Source organism: Nipponia nippon, unplaced genomic scaffold (genome assembly GCF_047370975.1).
Source record: "Nipponia nippon isolate SJK-2023a ecotype South Korea unplaced genomic scaffold, ASM4737097v1 scaffold_8, whole genome shotgun sequence".
NCBI classification, from domain to species: domain Eukaryota; kingdom Metazoa; phylum Chordata; class Aves; order Pelecaniformes; family Threskiornithidae; genus Nipponia; species Nipponia nippon.
The window spans coordinates 13,022,086-13,047,981 of record NW_028262402.1 but is presented as its reverse complement, the minus strand read 5'-3'; the positions used below and the strand labels follow the sequence as shown (position 1 = coordinate 13,047,981).

The following is a 25,896-nucleotide window of genomic DNA, read 5'->3' as shown; positions in this document are numbered from 1 at the left end:
CCTGAGCTGGAAACCACGGCTCTGCTCCAGGCGGGAGGGAGGTTTGCTGACTCAGCACAGCTCCGTGCAACGGTGCAGTGCTGCGCTGCCACAGGTCCTCTGCTGCGGAGAGCCATGTCACATCTCTGCACACTGTGTTTCCAGGACACATCAGCGCACCGCTCTGGTTGTGCTGGCTCCCTCATTTCTGTACTGTTCACCAGTAACATCCTCTATCTCTGCTAAGCAGTCACTGTGGGGAAAGACCAAGGATGAATGGGAAGGCAGTTCCTATACAGGTATAAAGGGTGTCTGACTTGAGGTGTCTATCTGTGCTCATTGATTTACACTCCTGTTATAGTCAGTTGAGGTCTTGTTGATACTAGACCACAGACAACAATTTGTTCCTTCCTAACACAGGCACTTTTCTAGTGTAATCCGACAGCTAAACTCAAAATGTGTTTCAGGAGGGAAAAAGGTTTTGTAAAGATTGGCCAGATTTTGAATCTGGTGTTCATTTGTGCTTTTAAAGTTTATTTTATTCAGCTATCGTTCATATAAATCTAAATATCAGCCTAATACGGTATCCATGTGGTGCTTCGGTAGCTTCAAACTCATGAAACAAAAAGCACATGAAAAGCAAACCAAGAAAACAAATCTGAGATGCACATCAGGTCACAAATTGTTTACACAGATACTAGAGAGGTTTCTTCACAGCCTGAAGATAGCCATGCCTTGTGGAAATGCAAGGACTAGGTAGCAATTGTGAGATCTCTAAAATGTGATTGTGCTTCCACTGAAGTCAGGACCAAGGTTCTCCAACACTTCTAGAGGTACAAGGTGGTTTCCTCTTGCTGAGAAGTGCTACTGCATGGCATTCCTGCAATGCCTTTACCTAGACATTGACTTAGATCTGATGCTGCAGTGACTGACATGGTGTAAAGTTGGAGGGAGAGAAAATAACGATTAACAAGGACAGTTTTCATTTGCAAATAACCTAGTCATTCTGTCATTAATCAACATTGCATTGCAATCCTTTGTCTGTTGTTTTCAAGCATTCTTTAAAATTTTGGAGGGCCTAAGAAGGAACTGTAGGTACTCTTATCTTTAACATTTTATGGAAAGCCTCATTTAAAAACAAATTCAAAGCACTTATGAAACAGAACACTGCCCACATTAACTGATAAGAATTTTTTTCATTTCCTCAGAGAATGGTAAAAAAGAAACAAGAATAAAAATGTAAACAAAAAAAGAAAAAAAATATGTTCCAACAGCTCTAGAAATTTAAAAGACTGTTAAATTGCTAAGAGAATTAAGAGGTACTAACCATAGAACAAGAAAAAGAAAAATTTTATGATCCTATTAAAAACATTTAGTTAATTATCATACAGATAATGCATTAGTATTTCCTCACTGTAATTTATATTGCCATAAACACCAAACGGTGCTAACTCTTTAAAGAGGGACAAATTATTCCCCGATGCAAAGAGAGCTGGTCCCAATATCATTTTTATAAGCACCATGGAAATTGCTCAGCAGTCCCCTTGGTCCAGTTATTGCTTTCTGCCCTCAGTGCTGCAGCTTCTTGATGTACCCACTTCCTACAGTTAGGCAGGGTCTTAAGTGCTTTAGAAAGAGTTTATACCAGAAGAGATAAAGCATGACATAATGCTACTTTTGTCAGCCTGGTGTTTTTGTTTTATTAAACAGGTGAAAAATGCAGCGGCCAATGTACTCAGGGAAACATGGTTAATTTACAAAAACACAAAGCTGGTTAAAAAGATAGACCATGCGAAAGTAAGGAAACATCAACGCAAATTCTTGCAAGCTATTCATCAGTAAGTACTATTTTGCTTTGGTTTTCCCCTCCAGGTGTTTTCTCTCTTAATTTCCCTCTCCCTTATAGTCACTCTTAGTCCCTGTGTCCCGTTCTGCCCCTCCCCTCTCTCCCCCACCACTCTCTTTCTCCCCCTTCAAAGAACATTGCTCTTGAGGTCAATTTTTCTCTTGGAGTAATACAAAGATAATGTTTTACCATATTACCTGTTTACAAAAAAATAAAAAAGTATGCTGGCTGTGTATGTCCAATATGGGGTAAATCAAACTTGTTTATATTTTTTTTAGAAGTTTCCTATGCTTCTTGAATTATCTAAGACTTTTTTTGTCTTTTGCCGCTGAGGCTACCCTTTGTTGGTATGTATTTGCTTACAGGTTCTAAGATACAAGCTACAATAGACAGAAGAAAATGAAAAAAGTTTCATTTGTAGTAGATGTTTTAATAATTTAAAATCAGAATGATGTGATAGAAGAGAGCCTATGAGTAGTGTTTAATGAAAAGAATATGCATCACGCGTCGCTGTACAGCCCAACAGCAATTAATTACCTCTCTCCACCATATATTCTCAGTGCATAAAATCAAATGTTGGTATGTCAGCTATGACCCCTGACATCTGTTCTAGAAAATTGGGAGTATATGCCAACAGTCATTATGTGACCTTTAAGCACCTCTGGCATGATTTAGATGAGTTCTTCTCCGCTACTGAAATTCTAAGGGGTTGAAAACAAGCCTGAGAACTGTAACCAGTAGTAGGATTAAGCTGAATTATGGTATTGCCAGACTATAAGTATCTATCTAAAATTCATAATATGTATTTGTCACAAAGCACCTCAAAATCAGTAGAACTGGACAATTATTCAGTTACTTTTCCTTGGACTACATGGGAGAAAAAAAGAGACTTTTGTCCCCAGGATTCTTCCTGAGGAATGATCAGGACCCATGCCACTATTTGTCTGCTCTATTCAATGTCCCCATCCAGCCCGAGGCCACCATTTGTACAATCTGTGAAAGCAGTTTCCATGAGATACTGGGGAGATGTAGATAAATTAAGTAAGTTTAATTTTAAACTCATGTTTTGGTAACTTTTGAGTGTGGGTCTGTGTCTGAGCCAGCCTGTGAGGAGATGTGAGGGAAGCACCCATCATGAAAAGAACACCTATGTGTCATCTTGCAGGAGAGACAGGAAAGAAAGGCCAGATTATTATATTTCCTATTAGTAAATGTAAGCTAACAGTCATTGTTTCTGTGTTTCATAGCAATGTTTTAAAGCAATGGGTAGATAAGCTTAAGGTATGAAGTATTCTATAGACCTCTATTACTATAATATATTTAGCAAACTTGCAGGATTAAATGTCACTGTGCTATTGCAGAAACACTTAAAGGAATAAAAAGATGACGAAAGTCAAGGCATTTTTATGTGGATATAAAAAGTGTATTTTCCCAGTTTGGTCGTCCTGCTTAGCTTAAAGGATTGGGAGGCGGAGAGGAATGGCAGGGGTTCTGGGATAGAGGATGGCATATCCTGTGCATCCTTTGCTGGACATGAATCCTTGATTGCAAAGGTTATTCCTTAACATTTTAACTTTGCTATTTATTTTGTCTGTGTGTGTGTGTGTGTGTCTCTGTGTGTGTGTGTGTGCACACACATTTTCAGAGAAGAATCTAAAAAGCACAGCAGGCTCGATCTGCAGCTTTATATATCATTCAAGCCCAGAAGAGCTTGATGTAAAGTGTTGTTCTGCACCTGCCTTAAAAATTCATTAATCAGGTGGGGTGAAGAAGGTGGCAGCAGTAATTTTTTCCTAGCTGTGCCAGCCAAACTTTGAACAGCTATGTTAATAATGCATTTCCCTCTGTCATTTAGTGCTTTGCATCCCATTCCCAAAACTCAATATGCTGAAGAATCCGCCATGGATGAAAACATTGCTCTAGCAGTTTGCTTTCTTCCAGCTGTAGCAGAGTAGATGGGTGCAAATTACTTTTGGTCCCTTTGCATCTTTAAACTTTTCTCAAGTGACTCATGGCAGTATGTGTCTCTTTTCTGTCTTTCTGGATTCTTAGTTTTTTATTGGTTCCCCTCCTTCACCTTTCCAACCACTTCACTGGAGACAGAAAAAAAGGGAGTGGAGTTTCAGGGCCAGTTTTATACAAGAAACCAAAGCAGATCATGATAACAGTCTCAAACTCACAGTCACAGCTCTAAAATGGCCTTCAGCTGGTCTGGGTCTTTTTTGCTTCTCATGCACACTAAATAAGATGAAGATGAAATCATCACTCTAGATGATACTATTAAAAGGCATTTTAAGTATCATCAGATGATAGTGAATTGGAAGGTTTTGAAGCTATTGCAGGTTCCTTCACAATGAATGCAAGTGAGTTAGACTCCACCTCAGGCAGTTACTAGCTGAAAGAAGTAGCAACTCCCTAGGACTTCCCACCTGCTGAATCGAGCCCACTGTGCTCATTTGGTTGTTTTAGTATATTTTACAGTTTGTTTTCTTTTGTTTTGTCTTTTTATTTCAACAAAATGAAAATAGAGCTCGGAAGTAAGTTGTATAAGCTGTTCCTTCCTAAATCTGCAGAATTTACCACTGTCTGCATGCAAAAAATAGAGTCTTTATTTGTGAACTTCAGTGGTCTGATTGCTGCCATGGAAACGCGATCCAGAATCATGATCTTTTGCTGTGATAAGTGAAGTTCATAAAATCAAGATGTTTCATATTTTCTCTTAATGAATTTAGGAACGAAAGTCTGACAGTTTTCTTTAAATCCGGCTGCTGCAGCTAAAGACTTGCCATTACCTAGAGATACATTTTTACGGTCTGTGATAGGTATTGGGTTGGTTACCATGAGGAATTATCATGTTGGTGTCAGCTGGTACTTGTATTGCTGCAATAACAATGGATTTCTTGGAATTTTAAAATTAAAATATGAACTGGCAAACAGATGAGTCAATGAATCTTAAGAAAAGCAGAAAACACATGTTCTGAAAATTATTTGAGAGATGCTCACCAAAACACTAGGGCTACCATTCACCATTTCATTACAGCTTACCTTTAAGTAATTATTCTGTTCTGAGACTGTAATGATATGACTCCATACCTTGGAGACTCCTTCGTATTTTTTTCTTTAGAATAGCTCCACCTCATAGCCTCTGAAAGCACCATTCCTACAATCTGCATTTATTTTGTGCTCTGAAGGAAGCGTCCAAGGGAAGAAGAGCGTATGACATTCCAGTAACAAGCCACTGGAATGTCAATTTTATGTGAACGATTGATTTCTACCTTAACAGAGCTATTTCCCTGTGTTTTAAAAGGCATTTCACCTTTCACAATTTATTTTCTCATGGCAGTTAACCTAGATATGAAAGGAAATACTTGGTAACTAATGATATGAACAGAAACTTCCTGATTTTGGAATATCTCCAAGAAGGCTTTCTTTAAACTAGCTTTCTAAGTAACACCATCACTGAGAAATAGGCAGAGTATGCATTAGCAGCCCACCTGCCACAAAATGCTGCCAAACTTATTTTCATTTGACAGCTAACCAAATGGTTAGCTTGGTTGGCCCTTGACATACAAGTAGACTGCATGGTATCTTATCACACAATGTTTATAAATTGATATGTTGTTTTTGAAAAATGCTGTTTGCTGCTTAGAACAGCCACCAGAAAAGTCATTGAAAGTCAAAGTAATTCTCTGTTGGGAAATGTTGAACAAATGACTTGTACTTAAGGGAGAAATTGCTTATTTGTGAAAATCACATCTACAAACCACTCCTCTAGCAGTTAATCTGAAAAACATGGACTTTGTTTCAGGGAACACATAAGAAAGGTCATGTATATATCTAAAGAATGTGCATAACTAATAATAATGCAGATAGGTAGGCATCAAAGAGAAAAATATACCCTTGCTGCTTCTTTCATAGTTTTTCAATGCTGTAGTTTAAATAGTGCATTGAAAAGGAATGTTTAATGTAAGTTTAAAATGTAATCATATTTAGATTCACAAATTATGTAAGAAAATCAAATGTATTGGCAAGTATGTTGGTTATTTAGCTGCTGGTCAGATGGAAGTTCTGTTTAAAGTAATGAGAAACTCACTTATCACTGTATTTCCATCAGGTTCAAACACCTGCTAACCCAATCCATTTCCGACAGAACAGGGCTAATACCTGTATCTAGTCATGTAGGCATGGGAAGATTCTTGATTGCTACAACATTAATGACAAAAAACAGTTGTTCTATGTTTCTTCCTATATCTACTTGTCACGATACTGAGGCTTTGAGGAATGTTTTGGCTTTCTTTCATATAGTCTGGATAAATTGTTATCTCCCTTTTTGAATTCAACTTTGACCATGGCAAATGGTATTCTCAAGGACATCACATTTCCTTGCTCTTTCCTTTTTGCGGTGTTGAAGAAGCATGCTTCTCATTGTAGCAGGCACATGACCAATTCTGACTTTACACAAAGTACTCAAGACATTGTCCATGCAGTTACTTGCTCTTGTAAGTTTTGTGCATGCTTTTCAGAAATCCTAATATGACCACATACACAAACAAATCTGACTTAAAATTCCACTTTTTAGATTAAGAAGTGTAAAGATGGAACAAAGGAAACTGAATGATCAAGCCAACACTTTGGTGGACCTGGCAAAGGTTAGTAGGCAATTACTCTTGCTTTAACATTCGTCCTTTCAAAATTAAGAGTTTGTAAGTGAAAATGTTATGCATTATGCATGCAAATACTGTTAACAAGTTTGTTATTTGTAGCAAATGAAAATATGTGTGTGTTTTGTGGTAACACCTACTGAATGAAACGTTTTGTTTATGGCTCTGACCAAAGTTTGAATGCACCATGGGTTTTTTTTGTACATTTGAAAAAGATTTCACAATTGAGAGGCTGATCCTGAGAGCTCCTGTGACTACAGTGTTCATGGTAAATGCTGAACTGTGAGTGGGCCGTAGTTGTGTAGTGCGGTGTAGTAAAGAGATTTCCTGTCCGGTGATAGTGACTGTGCCATGAGGGACCATAGTACACAGGCTCTCACGCAGACTGGAATTAGAGGTTCTGGCTTTCTATTCCTGTTGTCTTATGCAGCAGTGACTTTGGACAAGTAAATTTACGTCTGCATTTGTTGCAGTTTTTATAATGAATAATAGCTGCCTACTTTGCGGATATATCATAAGGGTTTTTTAATCTTTTTTTAAGTAATTTGAGATGAGGTAAAAGAGGCTTTTCAGTTGCAAATTGCTTGTCTATTGTTGCTGGGATTTTTTATTAATACAAAATAATAACTAGAGAGTTAGAGGGCTGAGCTGATAGCACTCCAGGTTTCACATTAGAACTCAGTATTTAACAATTACTTTGATCTTAATTTGAGGCTACATTAGAAGCATTAATGGGCTTTTCCTAAGGGTTTATTGTACACCTCTTTATGTACCTCAAAACCTTCTTCAATTTAAAGTGCATCAAAGCAAAGATTAAACTCCTCAGTGTACATTCCCCTTTTGCTTTAGAGAACCACCTGACAACTTCAGTTGCTGAAAATACATTTCAGTCTAATGCTTCTGGCAACTGATAAGGACTTTTCAGGTACTATGTAATGTAGATTGCTTTGCTTTCAAGGGTTATGCTAGCATCTTGAAACAGGGGGCAGAGAAATGGGTTATCGACACTCATGTGATACTGAAGTGGTTTACACTTCAGGCAGTCAGTCATTCAATTAATTTTCATTCCCTTTGGATGGTTTATAAACTTCAACCAGTTTTTCTACTGAAGTACATCCAGTTTTGGCTCTAGTTTAAGTCTAATCTGAAGTCTATCAGAGGGAGAAATTCAGTCATTATTTTTTAACCAGTTCCAAGTCTCTATGAAATAACACATTTCAGATTACATTTTTACTGACCACTATGGCATTTTAAAGTATACCCTATGTACTTACTGTAACCAAACACTGTTTTGTAGAGGGCAGATAGATTGGGGAACGCAGAAGCAGAGAAGCATACAATTGAGCTTTTACTCCTTGCGCTACATTTCAAAACCAATCCACCCAACTACTCCTACTATAGACAGTTCAAGAAAACTCGGTCAGTTTAAGAAGAAAGCAAATGGACAACATTTGTGTTCTGCTTATAAGAATGAGGGTGTTTAAAACCAGAGAAAATACAGAAGAGTCAAAGATGGATCCCAGCTTTGGAGCCTTCGGTCTCCTGGTGTCTTACACAACTGACTGGTCACAAAGCTTAGCATGGTGCATTTCTAAATACCTGAACTTCCAAAAAAGTTCTGGTCTTTTGTCTAATTCATTTTGACTTTGACATCTAAAGTGCTACTCAAAATATATTACATTTCTGCACAACAAACTTAGTAGAAAGTTTATTCTGAATCTACAAGACTAGATATTGTTATAATATTCATATCCTTTTTTTTTCTTTTGTGAAGTGCAAAAGCATTTGCAAACCCTTGTAAAGTTATGCTGCTTGTTACAATACTTATAAGGTCTCTCTAAACCTTTGTTTACATCCTTCTGCTTTCAGACTCAAAACATCATGTATGACATGATTTCTGACTTAAATGAAAGAAGCGAAGATTTTGAGAAGAGAATTGTTACTCTGGAAACTAAACTGGAAACTTTAATTGGTAGCATTCAAGCTCTCCCTGGACTGATTAGCCAGACAATCAGCCAGCAACAGAGGGATTTCCTCGAGGCTCAGATACAAAACTATGATAAGCATGTTGCCTACAGTGCTGAACGATCACGATCTTTGTCAAGAAGAAGGAGATCATCCTCCACAGCACCACCAACTTCATCAGAAAGTAGCTAGAGGAGAATAAGTTAACCACAAAATAAAGACTTTTTGCCATCATATGGTCAATATTTTAGCTTTTATTGTAAAGCCCTATGGTTCTAACCAGTGTTATCTGGGTTCTGATGTCAGAATCCTGGAAACCTGAACACGTTTTAGGCCAAAATGAGTGAAAACTCTTCTTTTTTCCCCCTTCCTCCTCTCAGATGCACAGTGAATGCACCTATTATTGCTATATTAGATTGTTCCTCCTGTAATTTCACTGACTTTTTATTCATGCACTTCAAACAAACTTTACTACTACAGTATATAATACAATAAAAAGGTTAATTTCTGCACATAGTTGCTTGGTTACTTGGACTTAACAACTAAAAAAAAGCTCACAATCAAAAGGCCTAATTATAAACTTTTAAGAAACAAAATTGAAGCTTAATAATTATCTCTCAGTATGAAAACTAATGCTCTAAACTTTGCTTGCAGTGGAGGGGGAAAAAAAAATCTATAGTCATCTAACAGTATGCTGTATATGTATAGTCATTTTAAAAGGTCACTGACAGCTTCGATTTCTGAAGTGATTAATTAAAAATATAGTTTATCCTAGAAAATAAGTTATGAAGTACACTATGGGTTTTTTAAATCTTCTTAGGGCTTTTGTTTAACATGCGTTTGTACACACACACATAGATAATATATATACATATATACTTATGTATATAAAATTATTTATGCAATGCCCATGGCAACGATCTTTTAAACTGACTATTTGTAAAGCTACTGGCATGCAAAAAGGACAAGTAAAGTCCTGTTCATTTATTCAGTCTCATAATTATGCCAGGTAAGTATGTCCAAACAGAAGCATCACTTTCAATCTGGAAGTCTCCCATTAATGCTATTTGGGTTTTGAAAGTGTTAGGTTGCTACTTTTTCCAATCCCTTTTTTTACGTTTAATGTTTCTGGAGTGAATGACTGACACACAGAGTTACAGTATACACAGTTGTGCCACGGCAGCACAGTGTTCTGTATGCATTACATTTGGGTAATCCCCATGGTTTCTGCTATGCAGTCAAGCTTAGCAAGACACAGCAATATTTCAGAAAACTGTTGTAAAAAACCTTCTGTAGACTGGAGTTACGGCAGTGGGGTATCTGTGATACTTTATTTTCATGCACAAATAAGGTCTCCTGCTTTCTTAAAAAAACCCACAAAGCATAGTATACACGTTTGTGAAAAAGTTCTGGCTGACTTTTCTCCTGATTTATATTCCAGAGTAGCTAAAGTAGGTAAGCTTAAATGCTCAGCACATGCAACTTGCATTCACAATTCCTAATTATAACCAGGAAATTATTTGACTTTATGAAATATTTTATAGTACTTGCTATTTATGAAATATACTAGCCCTGTCCCCCCTGCAATTTACAGACAAGGGTTACACTATAGCTAAGTATAACAAGTAGGCATGGCTGACTGTTTCTGAGGAATACTACGTCTGCCTAGAAGTAATTAATATGCACATTGAAGGAAATGCCGATTGCTCCATGAGACATTCTGAGTTCTGGTCAGTAGCGACAAGCAGGGAAGATAGTAATGCAGAAAGTTAGGGCTGAGCCATGCTGGACAAGACAGAAGAGCTGTTCTCCCCAGCACATGAAATTCCCCAAACCAAATACATACATAATCTGAAAAACAGCAGACACTTCAGGCCTATTTAAAGTAAAGCGTATGCCTTTTTTGGGGGTAAAAAATATATAACTGATGAATACAAGTTACATCCAGAGTCATTGTTTGTTTATGAAAAGGGCAAGAGTTTCTCCAAGACTTTTTGTGTCCTTGAGAAAGATGGTGACTTTGCAGTATATCTTCCCCCTAGATGAGCAGGAGAGTTGCATACCTTTGGAGTGCCTTGTTTACAGACTGTGGTATTTTGTGACTGGCGATAATAAGTAGTATGCACAGTATTTACAGTTCTGCTTTTGTCTTTATGAATATCATTTCCAAAGGAAAAGATGGATATTATATAGTGCTAATACTGTGCTAGCCCAGTCCTAAACTAGACGAGATGTTGAGTGGTCATGAGGCCACTCACTTTACACTGTTGGTAGGATTAGAAGTAGTGATTAATAATATTGGAATTTAATAGTCAAGTTTCAGAATTTTCTTTTTTTGAAGATTTTTGTTTGTCCATTCTCCCATTTTTTCTGTTTAATTTAGAATATTTTTCCTGTCATTGAATGTGAAATACACTTGCTGTAGCTTGAATACATTCCTTTTTGTCCTGTCAGCTTGAACTAGCTCTTTTGTTGTTTACAACGTCTTTTTCTGTATTTGTAAGACCCATTTTTTTTTTCTCCTCTGGATTGTACAACTAGGTTTTTAAAGACTTGTAGCTCCACATTGAAAATTCTTGCCAGTCTCTAAGTTAAGTTTGAATTAAGATCTAGCTGTAAGTATTGAGCTGGTTTATTTTGATGTGAAAGAGCAACTGTCATCTTTGACCTCTCAATTTCTTTTATACAGTAGGACTCAGGAGCCTGAACCTACTAAATTCTTACAGCAGCTTTACGCAAGCAGGGCTGTGAGATATACCGGGACTATCCCCATCAGTAGGGTTCTGTAACAATCTGCCAAATTCTTTTGGAGTCCTTTCTTTGTTTTTAAAGCAAACAACAAATGATGAGACCATGGAATATTCCAGTTGAATTTCTTAATTTACACTAAAGATCACTACAAATATTTCATCTGCATTTTTGGTACTGATGATCCTTTTCTTCTAGTACCTGGTTTTGAAAAGCACTTAAGCGCTACATGTGAATCCAGTCCCAGAAAAGACAGATATAAACTTACATTCAGGAGAGCACAAAGCAGTATGGGTTTGATTTTCTTACTCCTGATACAAAACTCCTTTTAATCTTCCCTTGTTTGAGTTTTGTAGTACTGCAAATTCCATTACTCATTTTTTATTTCCAAAACTTAAGCTCCTTCACCGTGTTCAGCATGTGAGCTCACCAAAAGGAAGAAGCGTTATGACAGATCTCTGAAACTGCTTGTGTAGTTGAATGTAGATTTTTCTTTGAAAGACTGTTTACAAACAATAAGGAATCTTTCTCAAAGCATATGGAATATTTCCCATGTTAACAGTTGAAAAGCTTCATGCACCTCTTGCTTTAATCTCACCGATAGGAAAATCCAGCTTTCAGTTGCTATTGAACTTCTCCTTTTCACTTCATTCCAGACACTGATTCCATTTATCAGTTACTTTGAAGTCTTGTTGCTAATCCCTGCATTTTTAATGACACTTAGCAAAGATATCTTGCCTGTAAAGACTGAAATATAAGATCACAAATAGGCCTATTCACCATGCTTAAAACTAAGTATGTTGATTTAAATAGTATTTTTTAGTTACATTTAAGTTTTTGCAGGATCAGAATAATACATTCACAGGTATTATACTTACAAATGCTTTGCAGTTCTTAATTCTGCAAATCATTATCTATTGTAAGCCTGCAGATCTTCCCAGACAGACTTGTGCGACTCAGCCGTTCTTTACCTCCTGCTGCTCCATAAAGATGGATCTGATATGGAAAGAGCTTCGCTATCTAAAAGTTAAGAATCCAGCTTGGAGCTCTGAATGCCTTCTGGACATTCATACCTTTTCTTGTGAGCTATTTAAAAACCGTGGCTCCCCACCCTGGGTCTGAATCACTGTCATCATTAGAGGTCAAAGATAGGTGATAGGCATGCTGTTTTACTGCCGCTCAGTGTGCAAGACTCTTTCCATGTCAGATCATATGTGGACATTCAGATAAAGAGGGGAAGCGAGGGAAGAGCGAACACTGCTGTGTCTCACTTTCAGAAACCTACCCCCACATCAGCATATCTCTGTGCTCAGGTAGAAACGGTCACAAATTTCCTCCACCAGCACTCCTGGCTACCTAGATACAAGTGAGCTGTAGCCCAGGAAGAGCACTGACATATCAGTACAGTCCTGAGGTGGAGCTTACACACATTCAGAGCCAGCCATTTATGGATGTGGAATTTTATGTGTGCATAGTAAAATTAACGTGCATCTGTCAATCAGGGCTTATGAATCTGATTCTATACCTGTTGGCACAAGTGCAGAGACGACTGAGCTGTAATGTCTGCTAGCCTTTTTTCTCCAAACCTTGTAAGGAGTATCTGTAAGGATCTTTGCCCTCTCCATGACTGAGAGAATAAAGGAAAAGAGATGCTTAAGAGACACTTTGCAGTCAGGTGTGCACGGGTATGACTCTGACCTGCCTGAGTGCTTCACCATCTGCATATCAACTCTGGTCCAGAAACCACAGGGTTCCACTCACTCCAGAGACCACAGTTTTCACTCACTATACAGTGAGTTAGCACAGCACTGAGCAAATAAGCCCCATCCCTCAAGAACAGCCTGATGCACAAGATGATCGCAATAAACAGGAGAGAAGAGTTATGTTAATTTATGCAACTCTGCTCAAGACTTATGGCTTAGCATAGCACCAAACCTAATGCAGACACTTGACTCCCTGCCAAGAATTGCTTGCAGCTGGGCAGTACAGCACATGGATGGAGCAGGTGCAGCATAGTCTGCGCTATGGTGCATAGACATGCTCTGAGAAAGCCAAAATGGAGGCAGTTGCCAGAATTAACATGACCATACTGCTGTATATTTGACTTTATTACAGTGTTACAGTTGAAGCTCCATTAGGTGAATAAGTTTCAGGCTTTTATATGAAGAAGGTTCTCCTGCAGAGGACTGCAAAGCCTTTCTGCATAATGGAGTATATGCAACACAGCTGCAGTGCAAGAAAAAACATAAGCCACAAACATGAACCTGTTGCAGTCTAACATGGCAAGTAACCAAATCAGACGGAGAAGTGAAGCATAAAATGCTTTTTGCTGACTTCCCTGCATTCAGATTCATTTAAACCCATTAGTATCTTCAAATATTTAGGAGAACCTAGACAATTTTCAATTATACATGAACCAAGCAACAAGCTTTTAGTTAGAGTAAAAGGTTCTACTTTAAAATTATGCCTATTCTGACCTCTTGTTGCTTTCCAGACCTGCATTTCCAAATACCTTGAATCTAAAGAGGAACCGCATGTTCTGCTACAACAAAGTTGTTTGTTACAACAAAGCAGGTCTCTGACTGGAAGAGCATCCCCAATCCAGATAAATGGTCAAATATCATGTGGCACCAGGAATAATAAGGAAGTTAAAAGAAAACATTCAAGTAGGTGAATGGACCAGCTACAGGCTTCAGAGCTTAGAAGAGGTTTAAGTGAAGCCTGACTCCAGGTCTGAAAGTCATGGGTATCAATGAAAAGTAAGAGACTGTGCAATTATATTTCCTGACAATGAACAATAGGGACACACTGTTTGTGTTTAATACTATCCATCACCTTATATGGAGAAGTTGTCAAATTGTTACAGAAGTATGAGGGCTGCTCATCACACTGAAATAAAGCAAGATTTTTTTTTAACAAAGAACTCCAAACTCTGTAGTAGAAATGAGGAGAAAACATGAAAGAGCTTGTGCTAGATTATTGTCTCAAAAGACAGGCACCTAGCCTCCAGAAAAATTGCAAGACATGAGGTTTCAAGTGGTCTCAAACAAAAATCAAACAAATCGGGAGCAGTTTTGCACACTCAGAATTGTGCTTTAAAAAAAAACCCCAAAACTATACGATGTGCTGAGTAGCACAAATCTGTGCAAAATGGAGTATGGCAGTGTTCTGCCTCTCCAAAGTGACTGAGTCTAGATTCCTGCTGGAGAAGTTAGAAATGTCCAGTGATCAACACGTGAACCTTACATGCGTGTAGGAGAACAAGAAATCTATCTGAAGTATCACTCCTAAACTTAACCTGCAGTTTCAAATAGTTGTGGCACACTGGGTAACATTGAAGTAATGACCACAGCTCCAAGATTTTATTTTTTGCAAGCATCACTTACTACACACATACACACACAGGCACTGGCACACCCTTTGGTTAAATGGTCTCTCAACAGTGCATGCCACCCACACTCCGTCCATTCCTCCTGCCCACCTTCAACCCTTTGCTCTATGTGTTTGCCTCCAGCAGCTGCTGAGCACTGGGAACCATGGCTGCCTCTGTCAGCATCCCTGGTACAGAGCTGCCAGTACTGATCTGGAAGGCAAGGTGGCCCCAGGGCACTTGAGAGGCCACTGGCCCAGTGCATGTAAGTGGAGAGAGCAGATAGCAAGACCCAAACTGAAGGTGGTCATGGGCCCCTCAGCAGGGCAGCGGCATGTATCCTGGGGGGTTACGATGACTCCGTCCAATCCTCCTTCTGCATCACTGTAGCACTACGTTCTTTTATTTCTCAAAGGGTCTTATGGACTGAAAAATACTTTTCCTGTCACATCTCAAGCGTGATAAGACCTCACTCATTTTGACAGGCTGTGCCACTGCTGTGAGGAAAGCACGAGGTCTGCTGCTCCACTGCGAGCACAGGGCGATGCCGTGCCACTCAGCAGGACCCTTTCAGACAACTGCCTGCTTTCAAGATCGAAACTGACAGCCTTCCACCAGCACCAGTTATCAAGATTCAAGGGGAATAAACCTTAGTAAGGTGTTCTGGCTGGGCAACGAGATTTAGGAGCTTAGATTCTAAGTGGTTAAACATTAAAGTCTACTTCCAAAAAAATGAGAGAGGGGAAAAATGGTGCAAGGAGAGATGTCAATTAACCCATTTTGATATCTGTGTTGGCTGGAGTTGAGAGTCTCACTTGTGCTGTGTGACGATGAGACGAAAGACCTTCAGATTTGCTTCCAAGCATGTGAGTTCAGAAGACAGTCCCAAGGTTGAAATGTGCTAGCAAGCCACCTAGCTTCATTAGCTTCCTTTGAAACAGAGCTTTCAGTCAGTTTGGCTAATAATGGTGAATCAAATGCATTGCATTATCTGTGGTTTCAATATGCTTTGAAAGCACCTCCCGCTGCTGGACTCAGGACCCTCTGAGGAGTGTATTGACTTCAGGCAGCTCAGCTGGGACCACCACAGAAGTGCCAGAAAATATCTATGCCCATTGAATTCACCTGGTCAGCAGATGCTGTAACACCTTTTACTGGCTGCTCAGCACGTCATCCCCAATCAGGTCTTAAGAAGCTTTCCCATGAATTCCCAAGCTACATTGGAAGATAATGCAGGAATAGCTGGAAGGGTTTCTGTTCTTTCAAACTTATTAGTTACAATCTACACACAGAGGAAGTTAATCAGTATCAAAAGTACAGTGGTAGGAAATTAAGCTATACTTATTTCCATTATCAAGTCCATGAAAAGAAACATAAAAATTGTACAGAAGAAATAGACTGCTTTTCCAGAACTCCCATATTTGGGGTTATATTTCCTGCCTTGCTACCCAGTTTTCTCCAGCCTGTAAAATGTATTTAGTGATTCAGCTATATTTATTTTCAATTTAAAGCAATTGCTGTAATACAGCAGCATGAAATACATGCATTTCCAGAATTGCAGATATTCTTTTCAGCAGAAGGGAAACAGAAGAGTGATGGGCAAATAGCAGGTAGGCTTTCCAAATAAATTTTGCAACAAATTTCAGAGGTAGAAATAGGACAGAGAGAGGGTTTGATCCTCAGCTGGCACAGCCTGTGGCCTCTCTATTAGTGGTCAATGGATAGGTCAGAATTGTCCTTTGGAGGCCATGCCCACATCTGCCATGGAGAAGACATAGGCCATCTCTACAGACAATGTAGGCATGGTCTGGTGTCTGGTGCCAGCATGAGGGCACCTCTCTGTAGCCCACACTTCTCCCATGTGAACACCTGCTTCCCCTGCCAGCTTTCTGCTCAAAGATCTCCCCAGCTGCAGCATACAGTATTCAAAGAGGACTAGACAAAAAAAATACAGACAGCTAGACTGCTACCATAGAAAATATTTGCTTTTAACTGTTTAACATTTGCCTTCTTTTTCCTTTGCATTAAAAAGATTAAGAAGGAAGAAATATATGAAGAACAGTATTGGCTTTATTCAGCAGGAACAGCTTGTTTCCATGACATTTATACATTAAGCTTTTTCTAAATGACAAGCAGATTGGCAAAGTCTCTCTCTTTTTTTTAAAGCTGTCTTCACCCTCCCCCCTTTGATCTTTGCTTAGTGGGTGTAAAAAAGACATTGTCAGATGCAGAGGCCTTTTGTAACCTTCTAAGTTGGTGGAGAAAACACCTCTTATGTGTGTATGAAATGGCCAGATACTAGCTGGTGGCATTTGAATGCACGATTCAGGATATGAAGTTCCACCTGCCTTGACTCACACTATTTGCCCTGCAGTGAGCTACAGAATAGCACACCTTGCGCTGCTTCACAAGTTGTTTCACAATTGTTTGAACAGTTCTGGCTCCGTACAGCTGAGTGCATGATAAATAGGCTGAGCACCAAGGCTAGGTACAAGGCAACTGCACAAAGGAGCACAGCAAAGGATGTGGTGATTTCGGTCTTGTGAATGAAGAAGCACCATGCCACTGCTCTGTTTAATTCAATTAAACAGAGGCAGAAGCTTCCCTGAAGCTGCATGTGTATTATTGCTCCAAGTAATTTGGAAGATGACTGTCAGAAAATCTTGACAGCAAATAAATTAATTTCTGTTGCAAGCCCTGGCATTTCTGCTAGATAACTCTCCCATGGAAGAGAAGTCACTGAGAACAATAAAGTTATCTACCCAAAATAATCTATAGGAAATACCACTCTTTCCCCTGAGATTTGATTTCTAACCCCTCAGGGATGGATGTACATCCCCCACACCTGTAAATATACTTGGAGTTCAGTGCTTCTGCCAAAAAAGAAGACATTTCCTTGTCCTTTTTTTTTTTTTTCTTCTTTTGAGGAAAAACATTTGAATTAACCCAAAAGCAGGGTAGCAATGACACTCATAGGAAAAAAAATTTTTTTATTACTGCAAGGTCGTTTGGTTCAGCTGCCTAATTTTCTGTATGTGCTCAGATGACTCAAACATAAAGATACTTTTTAGAGCAAGGACTGGCATGTATATTTCTTCTTCTGCTCCTTTCCAGGTGCATGCTGTAATGACTACCCATCCATCAGCTTCATTCTCCCTGTGACAGGATGCTCTCCCTTAGAAACCAGGAAGGCTGGGCTCAGATCCCCTTAGAAAGTACTAACTACATATTTCCCTACAGCCTTTTACTTGTCTTATTGACTGGGAAGAAGCCCTGGTGACTTGGTGCTTTGGTCCTTCCTCTTTAGAGTCAGAGACAGTCTGAACTTTTGCACCAGGCAACCCCATGCAATTGTAATATTAAAAAGCAATGAAGCTGTTTCTGGTGAGACTTGGAAGCAAACCAAACAGAGAGCAGCTCGATGATGCAAGTGCCAGAAACACTTTATGAACTAATGCCATTGTTAAATGCCTCTTGTGAAGTTAGTCCTAGGATTTTTCTGTCCCCTCCTTGGTTGTGTGGGAAAGCAAGCAAAGAAAAACAAAGGCCTATAGCATTTTTAAAAGAGGAAGCAAAAAGATAATTGCTTTAAGAGTTCTTCTATAACAGAAAGAATTAACAAATAATATCTTTTTTTCCCAGAAATAATGGAATGATTCTGCACTTTGGAGACTAATCCCATAGGGAGCCAGCAGTGAAGGTGGGCAGTTTCATAGGTTGCCCTACCAAGTTCGGTGCTTTTGCTTTCTGATAGCTGCATTGCCGTTGGCATTCAGAAACACTTATAGCATCTCCAGCACAACAGGTTACCAATACTTTTGGCTTTATGAGGAAAATAAACACTGATCTGTGCCAACACCCAGTTAGATTGCTGTTTACCTGTCCAAGTGCTGTCTTTGAGCACAGTAATATCCCACAAATGAACACTATCAAAATGTACCCTATCAGCCAGCAGATCATCAGAGCAGAAACTTTTGTGTTTGTATGGTGCCTGAATCCGCGATGCTGCTCCTTCACTGTAGCTGGCAGTACCTGGCCAGCCTGCTGGCCTGCCCGCTTGTGCTTCTTATAGCATGGTTGCAGCCCTGAGAGGCACCAGGCATGTCCCGTCTTAGAATCAGGCCCATCAGATTATTTTGTCCACTTTTCCATTACAGTCTTAGATACTGAGTAAAGATTATGTTAACACAAGCTGATGCCTAAATTCCAGGTTTCAGTATTGTAATTAGAAACTTTAATTTGAAACACTCTCACAGTAAAGACATACAGGTATTTACATGAATCACCAAAGAGAATGTGCCATACTGTACATTTTGTTGCTTTAGGAAAACAGATTGGCTTAAAGGGTCACAGAGATGACTGCTCAAAATTGTACTAAAGAGTGCTGATTTTAATAATAAAGGATGTGTTTATATTTTTATTGAATGTTATGTTCCATATATTGCAATAAGCAAGCAGGAAGACAATGTTAAAGCTGTTTTTTACTGTAGTATTGATGCCACATGGGCCAAACCTAGCAAGCTGGTTAAAGTTAGACCATATACAATTTGAGTGATGGTTATAGGAAAGCTTAGTCTGATCAAGGTTAATATTGCTAAGACATGAAAATGCACAGAACAGTTACAACAGCTGAGTTGTTAAACTCAGAGATTAAGGGCACTAACTACCATTTTAGTGCTGATTTCTCATAGAAGGATTTGAGTAGCTGTTGTCCTATTAGTCATGAACTAGGAGATAAGGAGTCTCTCTTCAGGTGTGATTTAAGAGGCAGTCGAATGTAACAAGAAAAAGCTTAACTCCAAGAGGAGTGGATTGATGCAGCCAATTAGGGAGAAGTACTTCTTGTTAAATAAATCCTTTCCCCCCACCCCAATTTACCTACTCATCTTCACGTATCTGGGCATTTTTCTTCTAACCATCCTTCCTACCTGGCCGCCAATACAAGCTGGCCCACAACGTCATCTTTATACAATGAGTTACTTCTCTCTGTTAATTTCCGAGATGCTTTGGATGCCAAATCCAGGTCTGAGTATTCCACTAGATGGCTTCACTATCTTGGGAGAAGGTACGTAAAATACAAGTTGAGTGGCACACAAACTCTTTTGAGAGCCCTGGTTCTAAAATATCATTAAAATTATTTTTTAAACCTCATTTCCCCTCAGTTAAATGTAGTCTCTCTTTTGTAGTAGACACACAAACAAAAATGTTAGAAGAATACTTGGTTATACATTAAATGAAGGGAAAAAAATCTAAACCAGCAGTATTATTGCTGTTTACTTTTCACTTAAAACATTACAAGGATTTAATGATATGTAAAATACTGTAAGTGATTTCTTTTACAAGAGGTTCAATAATTTCAGAGGTAATTTCTAACATGCAACCATTTGGGCAGTAACCAGCCACTTAAAAAGAATCACATGGTGATTTGATGCTGAAATATTTATGCAGCATCACTGTTTTCAACGATACTAGACTCTAAAAGAAGTACATGGGGTAAGTTGACATGTTATACTTCCCCCTTCTTTCAGATTTGCATTATTTCAATATTCCTTCAATTATTGGCAAGAGATGAGCACTGTGGTTTGAAGAAAGTCCATGCAGAGTTTTAAGATTTATTTTAAAATATGGATGCTCCTTTCAAACCTTATGCAAAAAATGGCTCCTGCTTCACTGTTAATGACCTGCTTTCTTTTGGACTTCCACACACTTTTCATTTGCATTTTCTTTAAGTACTGACAAACACATAGAAGTCTAAGCATGGGTACCAGTGGCACATCAGCTGATCTGGAGTCATGTTTTTGTTACTCAACATCTCACTCTTCCTCCCAGACAAGAAAGTTCAAAATTCATTGGACTACAGAAAATTCACACTCATCTAACTTCAGCCAATTCCTATCAGTTCTGTAGCAAAGACAACCAGAGGAAAATTATCCGGTATCCCAATAACAGGGCATGGATAGGGGATAGACTTATAGAAACATTAAAAAGGTTATTAATTAAAAACAAAACTGCAAAAAACCCCACAGAAGTATTTTGGAAACAAAGTCAGTCTAGATTAATGACAGCCTTTTAAACAGATTTCAACAGGCTTTACACAAAGCCCTTCGTGGTTTAACAGGATCAGAAAGAGTAAATACTACATCTCACCTCTTGGTCAGATGCTGAGACTTAGTGCTCTTTTACCTGTAGCAGCTATGGCCTTTCAACTCCAAATATATTTACTGGTTTCTGTGAAATAGTCTGTTCAGTTCTTAATGAACAACAGCATCTACTCTCAGCTCTGCTGGGAGCTTAGTTACCACAACTACTGTCAGCGCTCTACAACTGAACTCCTCCTTCACTTCTCTTTCGAAAGGACTCCCTTGTTTCCACAAGTTGTAAAGGGTTTACTTTAGCAGCAGCTGCCCATTTGCTAACTAGAAATCCTCCCGATGGGTTTTCAACTGGTTGTTACTAACTTCTGAGAAAGTCAGGTAATGAGAGGAGGAGAATACGAGAACGTCAAATAGCTGGCATCCTGTGTAAATGTGGTTAATTTTGGGCTTTATCATAATATAAGCAAAGAGAATGCAACCATTCCCTGACATTAGTGGAGAGAGAATAAGTGAAAACTAATGGAGAAAGATGAACCCAAACTTCAATTTATACACGCACACACACGCACACATATATGTACACACATATATAAATCAGTCAAGAATTAATGCGTAAAAGAATAAATAATTTTAATTTAAGATTTAACTTTCTAAAGCACCTGTCATTGTTGTGAGATTAATACACCTCCATTACTATGTAAATTCATCTTCTCAGCTAGTATTAACAGTTTCTTAAGTCCTGTAAAAATTGTACATATTTACACACTAGATCTTCATGACCTGTTACATCTTCCAAAGGAACGAAGGTATTTTGCTGCATGTTTGCCCCCCAGAAGGACAGAAGGGAAGCCCACTACTATTGCAGCTTCCTGCAAATAACGACTATACAGGAAAAGCAAATCAGAACAGTGGCTGTCGTGTGGCTCCCCAGCACTAGGGCCCTGCCACCTTGCTGCTGCAGTCCCCAGGAGCAGTGAAGTCATCTGACTGCAGAGGTCTTGAGGACAGGGAGAAATAGTTCAGCACAACATCAGCTTTTAACACTTGATTTTGTTCCGTATGGGAACAAAGACAAAACCAAAAAAAATTAAGCCTTTCAAATGTATATATGTTAAATAAAGTAGTTCTACAGTATACTGGTAAGGGCATAGGACTGGGGTATTCCTGGACATGCTGACTCAATCCTTGCTTTGCAGCACACATAAGACTAGCATTTTCCTACAAACCAAATAATGGTAGTTTATACTTGTGTTGGACACATTTCAGCCACATACTCATTTGCAGTTCAGCAGAAGTGTCCCTCATTTTTTCTAAGGCATGAAGGAGAACAACACTTCTTCATTAAATAATCTGTCCTCAATGAAAAACTGATTTCCCTGAAAAAACATTTGGCCAACTTCACCCTACAGAGCATGTGCCCCTTCCCACGTCACAGTTTAGTTGATAGACCCAGTGTGGAGCAGTATTTACTTCTAGGTAGACTAAGTTAGAAAGGCAGGGCACTATAGACTCCTAGCATCGGTAGACCAAGTCACACCCATAATACAAACTTGCAATTATAATTAATTTGCTCTTAGCTGTAGATCAGCTGTAACACCCATTAAACTTCTTTTCTGAGAAGGGAAGAAAATGTCAGTACTACTCATACCAGCAGATTTTGTTAGTGAGGAGACAGGAACATAGCTCACAGGGCACAAAGATGCTCAGCATTATTTTCCTCACCCCTCAATAGAACAGTTACCACCTTACTCTGTCGGTTATGTCGTTTAAAAGCCCAGAGCCTTTCAGTCGTATAATACATCTTTTTACAGTTAAGTACAGCTTAGAGTATTTTTTTCCCTTAAGGTACAATTTTTTTTCACTTAATGGAGGTGCTTATACATTATGCATTTTTTTTCCTTCACTTCAGTAACAGCAGAGTAGTTCCCTGGCTTTTATTTGATGTGCACAAAATCGCATTTGTTTACACAAATCTGTTCATCTTTGCAGTTACCTTATTCACTCTGCTTTAAGCTATTGGACATCTACCAGAGCACTAAACAGAAAGCAGCATACTAAAGCAAGAGGCTACTGAAATGAATAGGTGTGATCATCAGATAAAATCTATCCTCACATCATTGAAAGTATGCACAACCTTCTCTGTTTTATTTCCTTTATTACTAGTATTTTGGATGATCTACATTGACAATAGGGCAAAATAAGTTTATTCTGGTTAGCAAAGATTGGGGTTATCTTGTGTTTTGGGTGTCACTGCATGCAGTGAGACTATCTCTGCCCTCTCCTAGAGGCATCTAAGTCTATACAAGTTTAAAAGCATGGGGGAAGCTCATCCACCAAGTCCACCACATGAACCTGTGGCAGAATTCAGAGGTCTCAATCAAGACCAGACCCCTAAGCTCATAGGCCACCTGTTGCTCTACCAGCATTTCTACCAGCAAGCTCTTGGCAGCTCTCTGCTAAGCACACAGAGTTTGCATATCATATTTCAAAAAGACATAACCTTTCAGATACATTGCCTGCAAATCCTTGACACCTAACTTTGGCAATCAGGGTCACACAGGATAAACAAGGAAATGTGCAACTCTCACATAACCGAAGCTTTCCTTATGCCAGATCCTGTTTTTGTTTTTTTTTTTTTTTAAAAAAAGGGCTGATATGTCTGCATAGCAATTTTATTGGTACCACTTTTACCCTATATCGAGATAGCACCTTTGGCCCAAGATATCTTTTGTCCAAAGTAACCTCTTTGACCCTAGCAAGTGATAGTGCAAAAAATCTAAACCCTTTTACTAAGGGTTTGGATTTTTGTGCTGCTGTTTATGGAGTTTCCCTTTCACTTTTCATTTTATGTTGGCTCCAGGGTTTGACGTCTGCCTACAAATCCACGGCAACTTCCTTGGCCATGGCAACTAACTTGGAAGGGTACTAAATACCATATGCATTTGAAGACTGCTGTCTATCTAAAATTAAGAAAGCTAAATAAAAGGCTAAGATTGTAGATGACCCGTTTGCAAGAATTAACATAAAAAAATGTATTTCTAAAATTAATTTATCTGTATATTTCATCTTTGGTGTTTTCTTTCTGTTCCTTAATTCCTGTCAATTTGTGCAATTTCTCTCTTTGCTTTGAAACTCTTGCCCAAAAATGTCAGTCCTTACAGTCTTGCACAACGGCTTCCCACTGAGGGAAGGCAGCCAGAGACCAAACAAACTGCAAGCTTCCCTGGGGAATTCAACAGAGCTCAAGCCAAAAATGCTTGTAGCAACAGATGAAGCTGGAAAAGGAAAGAGGGGAGTCCACGCTAAATAAAAGCAGTGTTGTCAGTTAGACAAGAATAATATTGGGAAACCCTCTCATGATCTCTGGACTTTCCTTACAAATACTTGCAAGTTTTAATACAGCTGTTAGAGCAGAAAGAGGGTCCCTGACCATAGCTGAGTCTTTCAGATGAACAGGCGCAATCGTATGACAGGAAACAGCAAACTGCTGAATGTCAACTTAATCAAACCGGAGCTGTCATGGATGCTTGTAAACCTCAGCACCCTTTCTGCTCATGTGTAGCTGGATCTGCACAGTTATTAGCTTTGTTACGAGACTTCAGAGAGGTGGTTTTAGCTTGGTTGCCACAAACTTTTCTAGAAGAGATGACTGAAATGTGTCTGTTGTTGGAAGAAAGACAGTGTAGGATTCCAGACCAGTCAGGCTCATGTCAGCATTTGCTTTAAAAAAACCCCAAACCACCACCAACAAAAAAAATCCTTCACCTTTCTCCAAACACATCACTTAACACCCTCTACGTGATTCACGAAGACTCACAGATAAGCAGTTCCATGAATCAAGGGACCACAAAACTGGTTGCCCAACAGACCCTGGCTGAGGATCCAGCTGTTGCATGGATGCTGCCATGCCACAGCCTGTCCACCAGCAGTACAGTAATAGATCCTCTCTTCCCCCAGCTGCTAAGGTCCTAGAAATTTTGTAAAAATGTTTGGTTTTACTCTTCTACTCCATTGTTAAATTTTTATGAAATTAGCCAGCTCTTTCAAGAGGAAAGAAGGGACTGATTGATTGCATAATCCTGCATGTCTTGCTGCTTTAGGAAGCCAGATCAAAGCACTTTGTATACTGCCACAGAGGTACTAATCCCTACCAAAACTAACTAGCTAGCTAGCTAGCTATTGCACAGTTATTGGTAGAATCATAGTATCATAGAATGTCCTGAGTTGGAAGGGACCCACAAGGAGCATCGAGTCCAGCTCCTGTCCCTGCATAGGACAACCCCAAAATTCACACCATATGTCTGAGGGCGTTGTCCAAATGCTTCTTGAATATTGTCAGGCTTGGCGCCGTGACTACCTCCCGGGGGAGCTTGTTCCAGTGCTCCACCACCCTCTGGGTGAAGAACCTTTTCCTAATGTCCAAACTAAACCTCCCCTGGCATAGCTTCCTGCTGTTCCCTCGGGTTCTACCATTGGTCACCAGGGAGAAGAGATCAGCGCCTCCCCCTCCTCTTCCCCTTGTGAGGAAGCTGTAGACCACAGTGAGGTCTTCCCTCAGTCTCCTCTTCTCTGGGCTGAACAGACCAAGTGACTTCAGCCACTCCTCATACGGCTTCCCCTCTAAACCCTTTACCATCTTTGTGGCTGTCCTCTGGACACTCTCTAGTAGCTTCGTATCCTTTTTGTACTGTGGCACCCAAAACTGCGCACAGCACTCAAGATGAGGCCGCACCAGTGCAGAGCAGAGTGGGACAATCACCTCCCTCGACCGGCTAGCAATACAGGGTTTGATGCACCCCAGGACACAGTTGGCCCTCCTGGCTGCCAGGGCACACTGTTGGCTCATGTTCAACTTGCCATCGACCAGAACTCCCAGATCCTGTGTGGTAGCACAGAATTAACTGGGAATCACTGCCTGAGTCACAAAATCTCATTCCCCTACAACTGCAGAGAATCCTAAAATGGATGTCTAGCTCAGACATCTCCACAAGGCTCCTTTCATACACAGGTATTTATTAATTAAATCTCCTGGCTGACCTGTGGCAATGATGCGCATGCCACCTTTCAGAGGCAGCTAGGGGTGGAGGTGTAGAAGAAAAGAAGGAATTTTGCCTAGAGACTCCTAACATACACTTCATGCATGAACTACAGGACTACTCAAAAAGCATTGGCAGTTCCTTAGGAGTTGGAGTCCACAGCATCTGAAATACGTCTCACTCTCATTAGCTTATA

General features: G+C 39.5%; 1 protein-coding gene across 2 annotated transcripts in view; it reads left to right on the top strand.

The window, feature by feature from the left end:
* The window catches only part of KCNN2 (potassium calcium-activated channel subfamily N member 2), a 75,744-nt gene extending 66,781 nt beyond the window's left edge, over positions 1-8,963 (top strand). For both annotated transcript variants that reach the window (XM_087741805.1, XM_087741804.1), the window contains 3 exons: positions 1,690-1,817; positions 6,405-6,474; positions 8,356-8,963. In XM_087741805.1, the coding sequence (XP_087597931.1) occupies positions 1,690-1,817; positions 6,405-6,474; positions 8,356-8,643 (486 nt within the window). In that variant the 3' untranslated portion in view covers positions 8,644-8,963. The remainder of the gene's footprint in view (positions 1-1,689; positions 1,818-6,404; positions 6,475-8,355) is intronic.
* Positions 8,964-25,896: the final 16,933 nt, after the last annotated feature.